Here is an 18,470-nt window from a genome sequence, read left to right as displayed (position 1 = left end):
AATTTGTAAAACTAAAAATGACAAAAATCAAAGAATGAAGACATTATATAATATAGTTTGATATCAATGAATTTTGCATTTAGTTTCATTTAATTGCTGTGTTTTTAATATATTTTTTGATGTAGAAATATTTTTTCTATATGATGTAGAAATAGTGAAATATAATTCTGTATAAAATAAATTTAAAGTTGATAAGTTATGGATTACCATTTTTTTTATCACTATTTGTATTATATTAAAAGTTCTACATAAGATATATTTGTGTACAGTCTTTGATTTTCTTTATGTTGTAAGAGTAATAACACTTGGTGTTAACAATAGTTTAAACCTGAACACTGTGCTGACTTGTAATAACACTTGGTGTTAACAATAGTTTAAACCTGAACACTGTGCTGACTTGTAATAACACTTGGTGTTAACAATAGTTTAAACCTGAACACTGTGCTGACTTGTATTAACACTTGGTGTTAACAATAGTTTAAACCTGAACACTGTGCTGACTTGTAATACAGGGAAAAATTTCATTTTAAAATTTTGTTTAGCAATATTGCTAATCAAACTAATTTTTTAGTCCAGAAACATAGTTTTGTATTGTAATTTTTGCTACACAATTTTAGAACTGTGTAGCAATAAGGTTGTTTTGTATAGCTTTTTGCTATGCTACACTGGCGAAATTATTCCCTGTAATAACACTTGGTGTTAACAATAGATTAAACCTGAACACTGTGCAGACTTGTAATAATACTTGGTGTTAACAATAGTTTAAACCTGAACACTGTGCTGACTTGTAATACGACTTGGTGTTAAACCTGAACACTGTGCTGACTTGTAATACGACTTGGTGTTAAACCTGAACACTGTGCTGACTTCTAATAACACTTGGTGTTAACAATAGTTTAAACCTGAACACTGTGCTGTGCAGAAAACAACAGTAACTACTTGCATAGAAATAAATGTCATAAATACCATTAACGATCCCAGATTTCAATTTGTGCAATATTGGGTATACAGTATGTGAACCCAGTACTGAGATCCTTAACGCCATGACATTCTCATCGCAGGATTCTAGAACCTTAAACACTTCATTCTCCTTTACTGGTTTCAATTTTTTTCCCGCGTTATTCTCAACAAGGTCGCTGCGATCCAATAGGAGCTCAAGATCTGAGTCGCTGATGACTTGTTCTTTACAGTTTTTGATAATGCAGAGTGATCAGTGGAGCGTAACACTTTTAGTAGTTCCATGGGATCCATCACAGCTTTTGAGTCTCTCACCATAGTTTTACTGCCTTTGAATTTACCTAAAAAAAACAAGATAATGAATTTTTGAAATGAATGAGAACAATCAATGCCTAGAAGTTTGCATACTCCTGTAGAAATCTATAAAACAATATGATTAATTTAACGTATTCATTTGAATAAATGCCCCGGGCGTTTATTGTTCAGGAGGGTTTTTAGGGAGGTGTGAAAGACAAAACTGACCTTGATGAATGACCATCTTCTCCAGCTTCCTCTTTGCAGCTGCTCTCTCCACTATCTTCTGGTCAATGGTGTTAATGGTCACTAACCTGTACACAATCACTGGCTTTTCTTGACCAATTCTGTGGCATCTATCTTATCTTGGGCTTGTAGATCTGACTGTGGATTCTATAATATAACTATAAATGTTACTTTACAATGTATTGAAAGTCACTACACTAAAACAAACATTACACCACAAGCTTGTGACTAATTATTATAACATGGGTTCAAGGATGTAGCCAATCAGACGCGCTGAAATTAGTCACTAGTGCGCTCTTTATTTTTTCACTATCATGCACTTGAGTGCAAAAAGTGCGCAGCAAAAAAGTATATTGCACTCTGTGTGTAAATCGTATGGCAGATTATTGATCACGCTGTAATAAAAAATTTAGTAATTATTTATTTAACTTACCCAATCACTGTCATATATAATGACTGTGTCAGCTGTTGTCAAGTTGATGCCTAACCCACCAGCTCTTGTTGAAAGCAGAAGATGAAATAATCAGAATCATTGCTGAAATTACTAATCTGAGAAAGATAATAACACAAGTTTCTTCCACTAACTTTGAATAATTGAGAAAAACAAACATGATTTGTGGCTGCTACAACCAACTGATATTAAAGATAATTAGCATTAGGTGGACATTTGGTAAAAATTAAGACAAACACATTTTCCATTTTTTCTCAGTAAAAACATTCATAATACTAATTAACATAATACAGCAGTAGTTGCTAAAATCAGAATGTGTGTATCAACTTAATTCAGTATCATTTATATTTACAAGTTCTTCCAAATAATTCTAAATTTCTTCATCTTCACCATATACCTGTTGTTGTCTCTCAGCAAAAGCCATGCTGCCATCTAGACGACAGTAGTTGTGGTTTCTTAGGTGGCAGCAGAAAGACAAACTATAGAAAGTGTGGCACTCGATTTTTTAACTTTTAGTTATCAACCAATCATTGGCTAATTCTTATGGCAATTTTTCAGCTGCAGAATCTCGCCTCATTTATTTTAGCATGTGTTTCTAATTTCATGTTAACTAACCCTAGCCACTCTGGCTTGTAGGCAGCTAGGTTGATTATAACAGAGCCATGGCACGTGATGCACTGTTCTTACCTTGGGTTTGACCTTATCAATAATTGACCTGTCTAGAGTTGATGCGTAGAATTCTTGTTGAATACTCGTCATTGGTGCGTTTACAATGATCTCTTTCTTTGGAGGTATTGTCAGGTCAACATCTGTCTTTAAGCGTCATAATAAAAATGGCGTCAAGATCTATAAGATACAAACAGTTTTAATACAGAATAAAATTACAAACTGAAAATATCAACATTAATCTGTGCATGCATTTAAGCCCAGTATAATCTGTTCCAATCTCATCGGGACTATAATTGGTCGTTCCCTTCGTTTTTGATCTAAGAAACTGTTAACTGATTTGTTGGCAGTACCTGGTGCATCATGGATATAACATCTTGTTCTCTCTCCTTAGCTACAATGGCTTCTTCATCTTCGTGACTTGAAAATGAATTAAAATCAAACCAGGATTCAAACCTGAAAAATAAAATAAAGAAAATTTACAACATCCACATCAGTTTTGTTCTTATACAGAGGGAAATTGTTTGGTGGGCAGTGATTGACATGTTTGCCTTTCACACCTGCTCCGGAAAATAAAAATCATGTCGCATTTTGTTTTGTTTTCACGACGCACAATGTTCCATGTTCTTTTTCCTCGATATGCGTGTAGCTGCATGACACGTCATGAAAAAAAAAGTCACTAATGCTGTACGACGCACAATCTGTTGCGAACCTCAACTGGAGCAGGACCGGATCCAAATTGATAACAATTAATACTTACGTTTGTAGATTATCAAACACTTCTGGTAGTAAGAAGTTTAGCATAGACCACAACACAGACAGGTTGTTTTGAAGTGGAGTACCAGTAAGTAGAAGTCTGTTGGCAGATTGGTACGTCTTTAGTTCTCTAAAATAAACATAGTTGAATACAAATCAAACAATTTATCTTACCACCTTATTATTTTAATAGCTTGTATAAAGTTGGAGGCAAATTTGCACTGCTATAAATTCATTACAAACATGTTGAGATATTTCTATAAACATGATGGTGGTTTCCAAACAGTGAAAGTGGTAGGTAAGTAGGTTATGAACAGACTTAAGTTGGTATGTGAAATATAAGCTGGGTAGAATCAATTTAGGTAGAATCAATTTAGGTTAGGCTCAACTTCACTCAGCACAAATACTTCTTTACATATGACACTCTGTGTGTAAATCGTATGGCAGATTATTGATCACGCTGTAATAAAATGTAGTAATTATTTATTTAACTTACCCAATCACTGTCATATATAATAATGACTGTGTCAGCTGTTGTCAAGTTGATGCCTAACCCACCAGCTCTTGTTGAAAGCAGAAAGATGAAATAATCAGGATCATTGCTAAAATTACTACCCAGGCCTAGATAGTAGTAGGCTACTAAACTAGGCTAGTTAGAAGTCACACTTCCCTCCTGCGCTGCGACTCTCTAGTTTGTGTGGGCTAGAAAAGAGAGGGGAAAAAATGGTACACGCACGACTACTGCTGGCTGCCTGTGCGTCGTGGTGGAAGCCTATTATTAGTAGAAGGGATATAACAATTGATGTGTTCATAATTGTCACGTTAGTTACTAAGTTGGGTGCCATGCAGGCACCAGTAGAGTCTAGGCCTAGCATATTACCAAAAAAGAAACAAACTAACACCCAGCTTACCTAAGTTTTGTGGCTCTTAGAAGAAACTACATCCGGCCTAGTAGGCCTAGGCCTAGGCCTACACCTTTTTATTTTTCATAAAGGCCGCGCTGTGTGAATTGATACCAAACTATAACCACCTGCTCCACTCGTTTTAAATAGAAACCAAAGAGCGCCTTCAACGGACAACATGACACCGTACCAGTTTTTTAAAAATAATTTATTTTACCAATTTAATTTTTCATCACTATTTCGATATCAAAATATAACTCTATTCGTTTTTTTTTTTTCCTACCCAGAATTTAAATACAATACAACAACAATTGTTTTGTAATATTGTCGGCGCAGTGACAATGCGATAATGCTGAGTCATCATCATGATGACGGTAAAGATGCCAGTTTTAGCATAAAAAACACTATAGCAAATAATTATATAAAAGGTATAAAATGATGAATGCCGACTGAACAAAGAAAGACAATGGAACAATATGAGAATTGTTTGAAGGTTTGCTTGGTGAAATCAAATGTATATAAGAGGAGGATATAAATGTAAAGAAGCGAAGGTTACAGGGAACCAAGAGCAATCTACAGAAGATGGAATTTTCAGTCTCCTGTTCTCAAATAAAGATGTTGAAAATATCTTCGGTGCAACTCCACTAAAAGATTATATATATGTTCACTACCTGAAGTACATAGCCCATATCTGTCGAGAACCAAATAACACATTAACAAAACGAATGCTCTTTGCACAAGCCCGAAAACTATACTATCGTGACCCATGGATCAAATTAAGCAATGTCCTTCAGTGCGATCCTAGTCAAGCTAAGAAGCTAACCCAGTCAAGGAAGCCCTTCAACAGTCGGACCCAGCATATATTTGGATGCTAGAGAAGACTGCCTCTTGGATGCGACTGGCATCAGTGGGAGGAACAAAACTGTACTGTACTACTGCAGTACCCACGTACGCGTATATATGAGTTCTGAAATGAATGAATTGTTGGGTTTCTCGACGTTTCAATCATTAATTTACTTTGATCATCCTGTTTGTGAGAATCAGAAAACAAACTCCTCACTCTTAAGCAGGACGTCGGATCATAATTATCTATGAACATCAAAGCATAATTGATCGAAACGTTGAGAAACTCACGTCATTTTCAGAACCAAATAGGTTACCGTACGTTTTATTTAAATTATATTATGTATATTGATCTTGACATTTAAATCGAGGATTCTGTGTGTTTTTCTAAAAATAGTTTAGTGTAATTTTGAGTGAATAAGTATAGACTTCAGTAATCCTATTGTGCTTCTACAGAAAGACCTGCACTAAACTGTGAAACAGCTTTTGTGACGTCAAGGCCAAAGTCAATAGCGACATGTGATCGTGATATTAAAGTTAAAACCTAAAAAGGGTGCAGTTGCTTCCAAATGAATATTGGAATAATTAATAGTTCTTTTGCAATTTATATTTGTATAAGTGTTTTTGGATACAATCATCAATCTACCTACCATAAAAATTATTATCTGCAATCACGAATTGCAATTTTTTATTACTATGTCGGATACATTTGTTTGTTTGTTTGTTTTATTCGGTACAATCAACATACCAAGGATTACCCATAGATCTAAGCTTTCCAATGGGGTCCTTAACAAAAACATAGACATCAGTCTAGCTATGCACATTACTAACATAAAGCTACACGTTTATACTCATTAGGTGTTTTTATACCTTTTATGTTTGGTGGAACATTATTCCAATCTTTAATATAGTATGATAATAAAATGTTTTCGAAGCTAACACTTTGATATTAGGAATTACAAAATGTTCATTTAATTTCCTCGTACAGTACGTATGTTGTTTAGAAATATTTGTAAAATTGTCTGCTAAAAAAGTGGAATCTACATCATGGTATATCTTATAGGCGTGGCGTATAATAGTGTAATCTACATCATGGTATATCTTATAGGCGTGGACCTATAATAGTGTAATCTACATCAAGGTATATCTTATAGGCGTGGACCTATAATAGTGTAATTTACATCACGGTATATCTTATAGGCGTGGACCTATAATAGTGTAATCTACATCATGGTATATCTTATAGGCGTGGACCTATAATAGTGTAATCTACATCATGGTATATCTTATAGGCGTGGACCTATAATAGTGTAATTTACATCACGGTATAGCTTATAGGCGTGGACCTATAATAGTGTAATCTACATCATGGTATATCTTATAGGCGTGGACCTATAATAGTGTAATCTACATCATGGTATATCTTATAGGCGTGGACCTATAATAGTGTAATCTACATCATGGTATATCTTATAGGCGTGGACCTATAATAGTGGAACCTACATCATGGTATATCTTATAGGCGTGGACCTATAATAGTGGAATCTACATCATGGTATATCTTATAGGCGTGGACCTATAATAGTGTAATCTACATCATGGTATATCTTATAGGCGTGGTCCTATAATAGTGGAATCTACATCATGGTTTATCTTATAGACGTGGACCTATAATAGTGGAATCTACATCATGGTATATCTTATAGGCGTGGACATATAATAGTGTAATCTACATCATGGTATATCTTATAGGCGTGGACATAATAGTGTAATCTACATCATGGTATATCTTATAGGCGTGGACCTATAATAGTGGAATCTACATCATGGTATATCTTATAGGCGTGGACCTATAATAATACCTGAAGACTATCTTAGAAATCTAACTCAGTTGTTTATGTTCAGAATTAACAGCTTTTAGTTGTCCTGACCAATGTGTGCCCATGGGCAATGTGTGCCCTAGGGGAAATGTGTGCCCTAGGGCCAATGTGTGCCCTAGAGCCAATGTGTCCCCTAGGACCAATGTGTGCCCTATAGGGGCAATGTGTGCCCTAGGGGCAATGTGTCCCCTACAAAATTACCTTTTGAAATTTGACTTATAAGACAATCATTTAGGTGAATGAGGACTGAGTCGGTAGAGAAGCCTCTTCTAAGATAATCATTTAGGTGAATGAGGACTGAGTCGGTAGAGAAGCCTCTTATAAGACAATCATTTAGGTGAATGAGGACTGAGTCGGTAGAGAAGCCTCTTATAAGACAATCATTTAGGTGAATGAGGACTGAGTCGGTAGAGAAGCCTCTTATAAGACAATCATTTAGGTGAATGAGGACTGAGTCGGTAGAGAAGCCTCTTATAAGACAATCATTTAGGTGAATGAGGACTGAGTCGGTAGAGAAGCCTCTTATAAGACAATCATTTAGGTGAATGAGGACTGAGTCGGTAGAGAAGCCTTTTATAAGACAATCATTTAGGTGAATGAAGACTGAGTTGGTAGAGAAGCCTTTTATAAGACAATCATTTAGGTGAATGAGGACTGAGTCGGTAGAGAAGCCTCTTCTAAAACCACTTTGAAAAGTAGACAATAAATTATTGTCAGACAAGTACTTTTCACGTTGTTTATAAACTACTTTTTTCAAAATTTTAGATACGGTACTTAAAATACAAATTGATATGTAATTCTTTATATTATCTTTGGGACCTTCCTTATGGAGAGGCAACACCTTAGCTAATTCCATATCACCACGAACAGAATTCTTAATTATAGATTTGTTAATAATAAACGTTAAAGGCTTTTTAAGAATCTGACTGGAATTTTATCTAAAATGTTTTCTTCGGTAACTTCAGGTAAAACTAATTTGTTCGGAAACACATTTCTAGAGTTGTAAAATGATTAAATAAATTTAGAGTCAGTATAATTATGAAGTATTGCACAAATAGAGTTCAGATACCAGATCAGAATCAATATTAAAATAGTTATTAAAATGATTAGATATAGTACAAGTATTAAAACAGTTAATGCCGTCTATATTTATACACAAATGTGAATTCTCATTTCTTTTAGTACCAATTCCATTTAGGTGTTTCCATAACATTCATTTTGCAGTTTTTAAATATTATTTAAAAAGATTTTAGCTGGTAATTTTCTAAAAATACTTTCTATGGAATTTTGAATGGAATATTTATAGACATCGTACGACGCTGCCGATATAATCGTGTACATTGTGTTTCAACAGAAAGAGCGTTGTACCATGGAATAGCTTTTGTGACGTCACGGACAAAGTCAATATAGCATACATACGTGGATTATGAATAATAATTACACAGTAGTTGTCGTCAAAGGGAGTGGTGCAGTTGATGCTACAAATCGTCACATTTTACTGTATCGGTATATTGATAGTCCAGATACGAGATCCAGTTACAGTCCAGTCTTAAGCCAAATTGTAAGTTTACAATATTTCATTAATATAGTTCGGAACAATAATATGAGAATATAAGGCATAGTCCTGATGGTTATGCTTCCATGGATATTTAGAGTAGAGTGTGGGTTGTGGTAAAGGTCTTGTTAATATCACTGAACGTACTATTCTGTGTACCACACACTAATCGTCAACAAACGGCGAGTTTCTCTGAGTAACAAAAGAATGCCATCACAACACACAAAATATATCATATTATAAGATAATTATAATACTTATGTATGTTTTTTATATTTGAGTACGGTCCTATACAAAGCTAACATTCAATCTCATTTTGCCAGTGATTGCCGAACCTGATCATAATCCTCGGCTGATTGCTGAACCTGATCATAATCCTCGGGTGATTGCCGAACCTGATCATAATCCTCGGGTGATTACCGAACCTGATCATAATCCTCGGGTGATTACCGAACCTGATCATAATCCTCGGGTGATTGCCGAACCTGATCATAATTCTCGGCTGATTACCGAACCTGATCTTAATCATAAATGTAGCGGGTGTTCACTCCTCTTGCGTTCTGCGCAATACTAACACCGCCAACTACAATAATACATTTGTATTGCAACTTAAGGAAACATTACAACAGTTGGTACTTAAGTGAAAAGACCCTGACAACGAACTCAGAGGAAACATTGTTCATAGCAACAGACGACCTCGTTAACCTGTAAGTAATCATATTTGTTTCTGTTTTGAGGTGAGAATCATCGACTTTGTCCATTCTTACCTTTCTTTGCTAATAATATAATGTATACACTCTTAACAACAACGCATGCATTTTCTCGTCTCTCAATTCAGAATGTGGCTATCACAATAAACACAACAGATAAAATACTTACATTTCTGTTTTAATCATTTTACTATGCTAGTGTAATACAGTAAATTCGTTTAATCTTGACTATTCCATTTTGGTGAGGTTACTCCAGTTTGTCGTCACTGATTACCCAACCTATCCAATATAATACTAAGTACGCGTGCGAAACATAAAGAACATTATAAATTACCCGGATGCTCGTCACTAATTGACTATGAACAAACTGCACACGATCGTTTCATACCAAGTTCAATACTTGGTATGAAACGATCGTCACTTCATAAGTTTGACATATATTTCACCAACCCTATTGATCTGATCCAACAGACTCATACAGAGGTAAATATGTTTTAAGATAAAACCTAAATTTATCCAAATTATACCCTTAAGGGTCTTCTTGTTAAAAGGAAACATTACTACTAACTTAGCAGGTATCATTCAGGAAAGTCATTGTTAATTGAACATTTTTTCTAGACAAATCGTGAAAATAAAATACGCTAAAAATGCTTTTTAGTCGAAAGAAAAGATACGGGACGCTGTTTGATGACATTGATAAATAATTGTGCAAACACATATGGTTTAGATTTGTTTCAACTCCTCTATAATGTGGCGCGTAGATTTGTAAAAACTAGGGCTACAAAAAAGAACTGGGCAAATAGTGACATCCCTAATGGCTTCTGATTCTGAATGAACGAGCAATAATAACCTTATAATACTGTATGTTTCGATGGAATGGTTAAACTTTTTTTTGAATTCTCTTTTTCAACTAAAGTACGTGGAAAAAATTACTATTCTATAAAAAAATGTCTACAAACGAAAATACGAATCAATATAAAATATGTATGACCGTGTTCACATTTTTTCGCCGCGCTTTATGGAATGAAAGGAAAGAAATTGTGAATCCTGATGTGTGCATTTAATTGTGTTTGTTTTGGAGATACCTTGATATAATTCCTATAATACTGTACAAAAGCGAGCATAGCGTAATAGTTGTAATCAATCAAAACCACCTATTTTTTTTTTATTGTGTTTTCACTCTTGAATATTATTTTGATTCCTACTTCTTATAATATTATGTTTTATGTATTTTATATTTGATTTTTTTCTGTGCCACTAATTTTAAAAGGTGATATCCAATGAATTAAATAATTTTATATAACACCTACATACATTCGATTGTATCACATGGCGTGAAATAGTACGTACTATCCGATCGTGAAAAAGTACTTTTTTTTTCATTTTTCGCGTATATCCAATACAGCACCGTCTGTTCTGTGACGCGCACCACGCGATCGCTCCTTCACAACGAGATCAGAACAATGACAGTGGCAATGACAAGAATCTATTTCGATGTTCTATAACAAATACGGTAATGAATGTTTTTATATAATATTCGTTCTATTTCATATTTAAAACTCAAGACAATGCTGCTAGGTATATGGTAAATAACGTACGCCTATGAAAAACAAATGTACTGGTATAATGAACTGTGCGAAATCAAATGACTTTTGACATTTTTGGTCCAACTGAATAAAACATAAAATGAGAGCATTATTTCTATAATACAATCAAATAATGGTCTATTATGCTTATTAATAATATTCTGAAAATGTGTACAATTCAAAAAGTATTTTTAAAAACGGTAGAAAAAAAGACATTTCTATCGAAGTTGCTAAAATCAGTAAGAAAGTAAAATTCGACAAAATTAAATTTATTATTATTCTTTACAGATTCAAAATGGATGAAAATGTTGTAGAATTCCAAACATTTCTGAGTGAACTCAGTGAATACTATGCTGGTGTAAAGATGCGATGGCTGAGAATGCTTCTATTTGGTATTATACCCATTGGAACTCTTGATGAAAAATCAGCCCTAGTTTTATTTAATCAACTTACTGACCGTGGATGTATTTCCAAAACTGATGTTAAGCTGTTGTCGGACATTGCTGAAGTAACCACGATGGCCTCAGCAACAAAACGCATAGACAAATATAAAAACACTATCCAAAGTAGCGATACAGCAGGTGTAGGATTAACAGCATATCGCAGAGCAATGTTTAATGTGCTAACTAACACTGACGAAGACGATTTGATTACGGTTATTGGTTTCTACAAACTGAGTGCCTACAACTATAACAACATATGGGATGTTGTATATCACATTGAGAAAGCTGGACGCTTGAATTCACAAGACGACCGTGACACTTTTGCAAAGCTTATAAACCAACATGCACAAAGTTTTCTAAAAGGTAGATCGTCACATTATTATGCATAATACACTTACTTGAGATCATTTGATTTCAATAGAACCTAATTAATTACGTAATTTTTGTATTTAACTATATAACAAAGTTTATTATTTATAATATTATTATAAAACGGGTTTTTAGATATTTGATTTACATATACAGTACACAATATTAAGAGGTTAAATCAGAAACAGGTTAGTTTACTAAAAGTGTACCGTATAATTTTGCTCCCAATCGGTAGATTTTTAGGTAAAATAATTGTATGAACAAGGAAAGCGAAAAGGAGTTAAATCAGAAACAGGTTAGTTACTAATAAGTATAATTTTGCTCTCAATCGGTAGTTTTTTAAGTAGAATAAATATTTCTAATTTTTGTTCTTATTATTATTATTCTATTATTAAAACAGGGCAAGTGGCAACCAGTAGTAAAGAAAAACAAGGAATTCGAAAAGAGGGTACATCAGAAACAGGTTTGTTGCTTTCAGAATAATATTTAAACAAAATCCTTTTTGATGTTTATTTCCAATCCTGACCACATGTAGAACGATATAATAATTAGGAAGGTTCATTGTTTTGAAAACGAAATGTTGTTAACATCATAATAAGTAAGACTTACACATATTATTATTCTTTGAGATCCAATAAGCTTAATTCTAATCCGTATTGCAAAGTTTGTTTACTAAATACAAATAAAATTAGGTCTACTAAAAAGTTAGATTTTCAGAGTAAATATTTATGTTTTATTAGTATTTTAATACACTAACACTCCGCACGGTGTACGGCTCTGAAAATTGTTATTTTTCTGTTTGCTGCCCTCTGTTGAGCATATTTAGACAACCCCTGATGGATTAAAAATTTTGTTTGCCGCCCTCTACAATTCCGCCTATACTACAATCAATGGAAAAACGAAGTTTTTGTAACAATAAAACATTCTTATGCATTAACAACAATCATGATATTATCAAGAAAATCTTGCTTTGTTACTTTTTTCAAAAGATTGGGCTTGATAAAATCAGATTCAAGTGAGTTACTTCAGTTCATAGCTAATGTAGTTGCTATGGACAGCTGGAGGTGGATTGCTCTACATTTATCGGTTGTTACGATTTGCTGGCGACCACCAGTCGTTTAACAGAGTTTTCTTTCTGATTGATAATAAATTATGTTTGTCGCCCTCTATATTATTTATTTGGTTTACTACTTCGGCGCGGCCACAGCACTACTTATTGTATTACAGTACTAGAAATTACAATGCCATTATTAAATAAAATAAATTTATTTTACTAAATATTGTTTTTGTCATTTTTCTTCGCATCTAGACAAGATTGAAGAATATCTGCTTCAAAGACAAGAGAAATTGTGTAGACAGGCCAGTAAATTTACACCAGCAACAATGCGTGATAGATACAAAGTTGACATTTCACAGATGTTCACTGATTTGGAACTACGCAAAGAAAGTGACAAGAATAAAGGCTGCAAACCAACAACATTAACAGAAGTGGTAGATGTTATCAGCTCCACACCTGGATGTAGAGCTCTTATTGATGGCGAGGGTGGGATAGGTAAAACTACCATATTAAGGCATTTATCATACAACTGGGCTACGGCTACTCAATCAATTAAATCAATTAAATCATTTGAAGGTAAAATTGTATTTCTTTTAAGTGTACGGGATTTAGACAAAGATGATAACATTTCCGATCTCATTGTAAAGCAACTGGATATGGAAGATTTTAATTTAAAAACAGATCTCCCAGATGATCCACGGTTAATTAAGAAATTCATAAACAAACATGACGATAAAGTTGTACTGCTACTAGATGGGTTAGACGAATTGAGATTTAATAATCCAAGCGTAATTAGTCTGTTCAAAAAGAACAACCTAGAAGAAAGTACCGTGATACTTACTTCACGATCTGAAAACATAGACGAATTCGTAAAAGAGAGTGACGTACATGTAAGGGTTGAGGGATTTAATGACGAGAGCATAGGAAAGTACATTGACAAACATTTTGAGTATTTTGAAAAACCACAATTGAGAAAATCCCTTCGAAACGAATTGGATATTGACACTTACCGGGCTGGGAGAAAACATCCTGAAGCGTATGAAATGTGCAAAAATCCAATGCTGCTTTTTTCAATCTGTTTGCTATGGCAAGACAGTCAAAGCATTCCTAAAGACAAAGCTGAACTCTTTAAAGAAATATTTCGTAATATTTTAAATCAGTTCAACAAACAAAAACAATTCGCAAAGCTTTCTAAATTTGAAGACACACCAGCAAAATACGTAAATGCTATGATATTGCTAGGAAAATGTATGTATGATAGCTTGAAAGTAAATCAACTTTCAATAAACATGAAAGATTTGAATGATAAACATACGAATACAGATTTGGTTGATATGTCCGTGAAACTTGGATTTGTTTACGAAGACACACCGATTTTAAAATCGAATTTTGATAACGTTTTTATGCCTCCTCACAAATTGATAGTAGAGTCATTGGTGGGATTTTACTTGTGCAAATTATGTGAAAGTGAAGGTATGGAGAATGAGTGCTCAGATGTACGAACATTACTTACACCATTGGATGATGATGAGTGGGAGGTGATACGAGAGAGTGAGCATTTACACAGAGCGAGAGAGTTTGCAATTGGTTTCCTTGGTGATAAAGCTGGCGGTTTCCTCAAGCACTGGGTTACAAATAGTTTGTCAACATATCGCAATCTGCCGAGAAATTTAAACTTTGTTAAAAAACAACATAAAGATGATGTGGTAAATGAATTAATTAATTACATGACAAGCAAAGATTTAGAAATAAATAATCATTTGGATGATATATCTACCTCCATAAGAATGTTTATTGATCACATTAGTCCAGGTGTAAAATGTGACGGGCATTTCATACGTCTAATTATGCAATTGTATTGTATGCAATATGATCGTGATAGTGTCAGTGTCTTTTGTAGTAAGATGGCATTGGAGCGAAAGGGAAGAGTTATTGCACACATTTTAGGCATTGACGATAAATGTGGCAGTGTTTGGATTGAGAATCTATCACATGATGTAGTTAATGACTTTGTATCAGAATGTTCTCTCAAACAAGTTCAATTAGCATCACGTGCTCTCGGTATCTCTGATAGTAAACTTCACAACATTGATGTTAATACATTTTCTTCATTTCTCATTATGTGTCCTAAGCTGAGGTGGCTTGGAATGAGGGATTGCAATCTATCAGCTGACGACATTCGTCACGTGTCTGAAAAGTGTGCAATAAGAAATATTACATTTGATCATTGTTAGTTTTCACTGATAACGTATGTTACTTCTACTATATAACAAACACATTTTTAAATCTCGCAGCAAGCAGGTGTCAATTTTTAATATCGCAAATAATTGCATTTCTAACATTAAATTTGTAATCAATATAAAAACGACCTTTTATATATAAATCGTATAGTAGATTAAATCAATATGATAATCTAAAACATAAAATGTTTTTAAACATTTTATTTTGACATACTTACCTTCATCGACGGAGCGCGCGCGCGTACTTCCGCACGCGGCACACTAGCAACGGAAGTAATAATTATTAACAGCTGTAACATGCAGATAAACAAGAATGTTTGTTTCTTATTCATTATAATCTTTATAAGCTGTGCTGCCATATTTAATGATAATGATTCTTTTATAATAATGCAATGTTTTTTACTTGATATATTGTATAGAATTGGTTGTGCGTGTTTTAAAGTAATTATGTGATAATATTATGTGATAAAATAATATTAAATCGTAAATGTAATTTCACTCTTTATAATTAGGTTGGATGGTTTTAACCATCCAATACTAAAAGTAAAGTGGTACAACTTGAAACTACAAAACATAACATGAACATAATGATGAAACGTAATTAGTTATCAAAAGCAGTTTTATTAAATGAAAACGTAATTAGAAATTAAATTAACAAATAAACACATTATGAGATGTCTTTGGCACAGTAACAACAACAGAACAAAGTTGTAGTAGAATTTGTAAAATGACAAAAATCAAACAATGAAGACATTATATAATATAGTTTGATATCAATAATTAGTTTCATTGGTGTTTTTAAATATATTTTTGGATGTAGACTTATTTTTTATGTTATGATGTAGAAATAGTGAAATATAATTCTGTATAAAATAAATTTAAGGGTGAAAATATATAGATTGGAATAATTAAAAGTTCTCCTTAATGTTCAGATATATTTGTGTACAGTCTTTGATTTTCTTTATGTTGTAAGAGTAATAACACTTGGTGTTAAAAATAGTTTAAACCTGAACACTGTGCTGACTTGTAATAACACTTGGTGTTAACAATAATTTAAACCTGAACACTGTGCTGACTTGTAATAACACTTGGTGTTAACAATAGTTTAAACCTGAACACTGTGCTGACTTGTAATAACACTTGGTGTTAACAATAATTTAAACCTGAACACTGTGCTGACTTGTAATAACACTTGGTGTTAACAATAATTTAAACCTGAACACTGTGCTGACTTGTAATAACACTTGGTGTTAACAATAGTTTAAACCTGAACACTGTGCTGACTTGTAATAACACTTGGTGTTAACAATAATTTAAACCTGAACACTGTGCTGACTTGTAATAACACTTGGTGTTAACAATAGTTTAAACCTGAACACTGTGCTGACTTGTAATAACACTTGGTGTTAACAATAGTTTAAACCTGAACACTGTGCTGACTTGTAATAACACTTGGTGTTAATAATAGTTTAAACCTGAACACTGTGCTGACTTGTAATAACAATTGGTGTTAACAATAGTTTAAACCTGAACACTGTGCTGTGCAGAAAACAACAGTAACTACTTGCATAGAAATAAATGTCATAAATACCATTAACAATCCCAGATTTCAATTTGTGCAATATTGGGTATACAGTATGTGAACCCAGTACTGAGATCCTTAACGCCATGACATTCTCATCGCAGGATTCTAGAACCTTAAACACTTCATTCTCCTTTACTGGTTTCAATTTTTTTCCCGCATTATTCTCAACAAGGTCGCTGCGATCCAATAGGAGCTCAAGATCTGCGTCGCTGATGACTTGTTCTTCACAGTTTTTGATAATGCCAGAGTGATCAGTGGAGCGTAACACTTTTAGTAGTTCCATGGTATCCATCACAGCTTTTTACTGTAGAAGTCTATAAAACCATATGATTAATTTAACATATTTATTCGAATTGTTCAGGAGGGTTTTTAGGGAGGTGTGAAAGACAAAACTGACTGACTGATGAATGACCATCTTCTCCAGCTTCCTCTTTGCAGCTGCTCTCTCCACTATCTTCTGGTCAATGGTGTTAATGGTCACTAACCTGTACACAATCACTGGCTTTTCTTGACCAATTCTGTGGCATCTATCTTGGGCTTGTAGATCTGACTGGATTCTACAACTATATAAATGCTACTTTACAATGTATTGAAAGTCACTACACTAAATCAAACATTACACCACAAGCTTGTGACTAATTATTATAACATGGGTTCAAGGATGTAGTCAATCAGACGCGCTGAAATGAGTCACGTGTGCGCTCTTTATTTTTTCACTATCATGCACTTGAGTGCAAAAAGTGCGCAGCAAAAAAGCATATATTGCACTCTGTGTGTAAATCGTATGGCAGATTATTGATCAGGCTGTAATAAAATGTAGTAATTATTTATTTAACTTACCCAATCACTGTCATATATAATGACTGGGTCAGCTGTTGTCAAGTTGATACCTAACCCACCAACTCTTGTTAAAAGCAGAAAGATGAAATAATCAGGATCATTGCTGAAATTACTAGTCTGAGAAAGATAAGAAAACAATCTTCCATTATTTTTTAATCATTGAAAAACAAATTAACGTGATTCATGGCTGCTATTATTATGAAAAAACAAAACAAAACAAAACATGGTCTGTGGCCTGCTACAAGTCCAACTGATATTATTGTATTAAAGATAGTTATCATTACTTGGACGTGTAAAAATGAAGACAAACACATTGGCCAACTGAATTAAGTTTTCTCTTTACTCTGACGTATTCTGAAATACTTACATGTTGTCTATCAGTAAAAACATTCTTGCACTAATTCTTTAAAAAAAAACACAGAAACGTAATAATACAGCATGCAGTAGGCCTAGTTGCTGCTAAAATCAGAATGAATGAAATGTCTATATTAACTGGCCATTAATTGTGCATTAACTATAATTTACATTTACAAATTGGCAAAAACATAGTTGTTTCTTTACTCTGTATCCATGAGTGCTTACCTGTCAACAGCCAACAGGAGGTATAGCTGTAGGCCTACATGGTCGTGGTGGAGGTAATATAATTAATATTTAATAACTCCATGGTCGTTATAGCAGCTGTAATCCTGCTGTGAGAAGATGAAGACAATTCTGATCAGACATTGAGGTCACCTACGTTAATTAGGCCTAGGCCTAGTAGTAGACTACTAAACTAGGCTAGGCTAGTTAAAAGTAGAATTCACACTTCCCTCCGACTCTCCAGAGTTGTTTGTGAGCTAGGCCTCTAGGGGAGAAAAGAGTGGTACACCCTACTGGCTGGCTGTGTGTGATATAGTTAGGTGCCAGGCAGGCACCAGTAGGCCTATCGTAATACCAAAACAGAAAAAAACTATAAACAACCAGCTTACCTAAGTTTTGTGGCTCTTAGAAGAACAGGCTAGGCCTACACCTTTTATATTATTCATAAAGGCCGCGCTGTGTGTGTGAATTGATACCAAACCATAAACCGCCTGCTCTCTAGTCGTTTTTT

General features: G+C 33.9%; 2 protein-coding genes across 3 annotated transcripts; both read left to right on the top strand.

Annotated features, from left to right (window-relative positions):
* The first annotated feature begins 8,454 nt into the window (after window positions 1-8,454).
* Window positions 8,455-11,693, top strand: LOC144834729 (uncharacterized). 2 transcript variants are annotated; one of them, XM_078689634.1, is made up of 3 exons: window positions 8,455-8,556; window positions 9,165-9,257; window positions 11,135-11,693. In XM_078689634.1, the coding sequence occupies exon 3, from the start codon at window positions 11,142-11,144 to the stop codon at window positions 11,676-11,678; it is 537 nt and encodes a 178-aa protein (XP_078545760.1). In that variant the 5' UTR covers window positions 8,455-8,556; window positions 9,165-9,257; window positions 11,135-11,141; the 3' UTR covers window positions 11,679-11,693. The 2 variants fall into 2 exon arrangements, with proteins under 2 accessions (XP_078545760.1, XP_078545759.1); XM_078689633.1 differs by lacking the exon at window positions 8,455-8,556 and having other exon boundaries at window positions 8,799-9,257.
* Window positions 11,694-11,989: 296 nt separating this feature from the next.
* On the top strand, window positions 11,990-14,949 carry LOC144835633 (uncharacterized). The gene is made up of 2 exons (XM_078690713.1): window positions 11,990-12,121; window positions 12,968-14,949. The coding sequence occupies exon 2, from the start codon at window positions 13,042-13,044 to the stop codon at window positions 14,947-14,949; it is 1,908 nt and encodes a 635-aa protein (XP_078546839.1). The 5' UTR covers window positions 11,990-12,121; window positions 12,968-13,041.
* The last annotated feature ends 3,521 nt before the right edge of the window (window positions 14,950-18,470 follow it).

This window comes from Antedon bifida, chromosome 2, assembly GCF_963402885.1.
Source record: "Antedon bifida chromosome 2, ecAntBifi1.1, whole genome shotgun sequence".
Lineage (NCBI taxonomy): Eukaryota > Metazoa > Echinodermata > Crinoidea > Comatulida > Antedonidae > Antedon > Antedon bifida.
The sequence above is the reverse complement of the archived record's forward strand: the minus strand, read 5'-3'. Positions and strand labels throughout refer to the sequence as shown.

Coding starts and splice junctions, on each gene's coding strand:
- LOC144834729 (XM_078689634.1), top strand. CDS start 11,142: ATGGATGAAAATGTTGTAGAATTCCAAACATTTCTGAGTGAACTCAGT.
- LOC144835633 (XM_078690713.1), top strand. CDS start 13,042: ATGCGTGATAGATACAAAGTTGACATTTCACAGATGTTCACTGATTTG.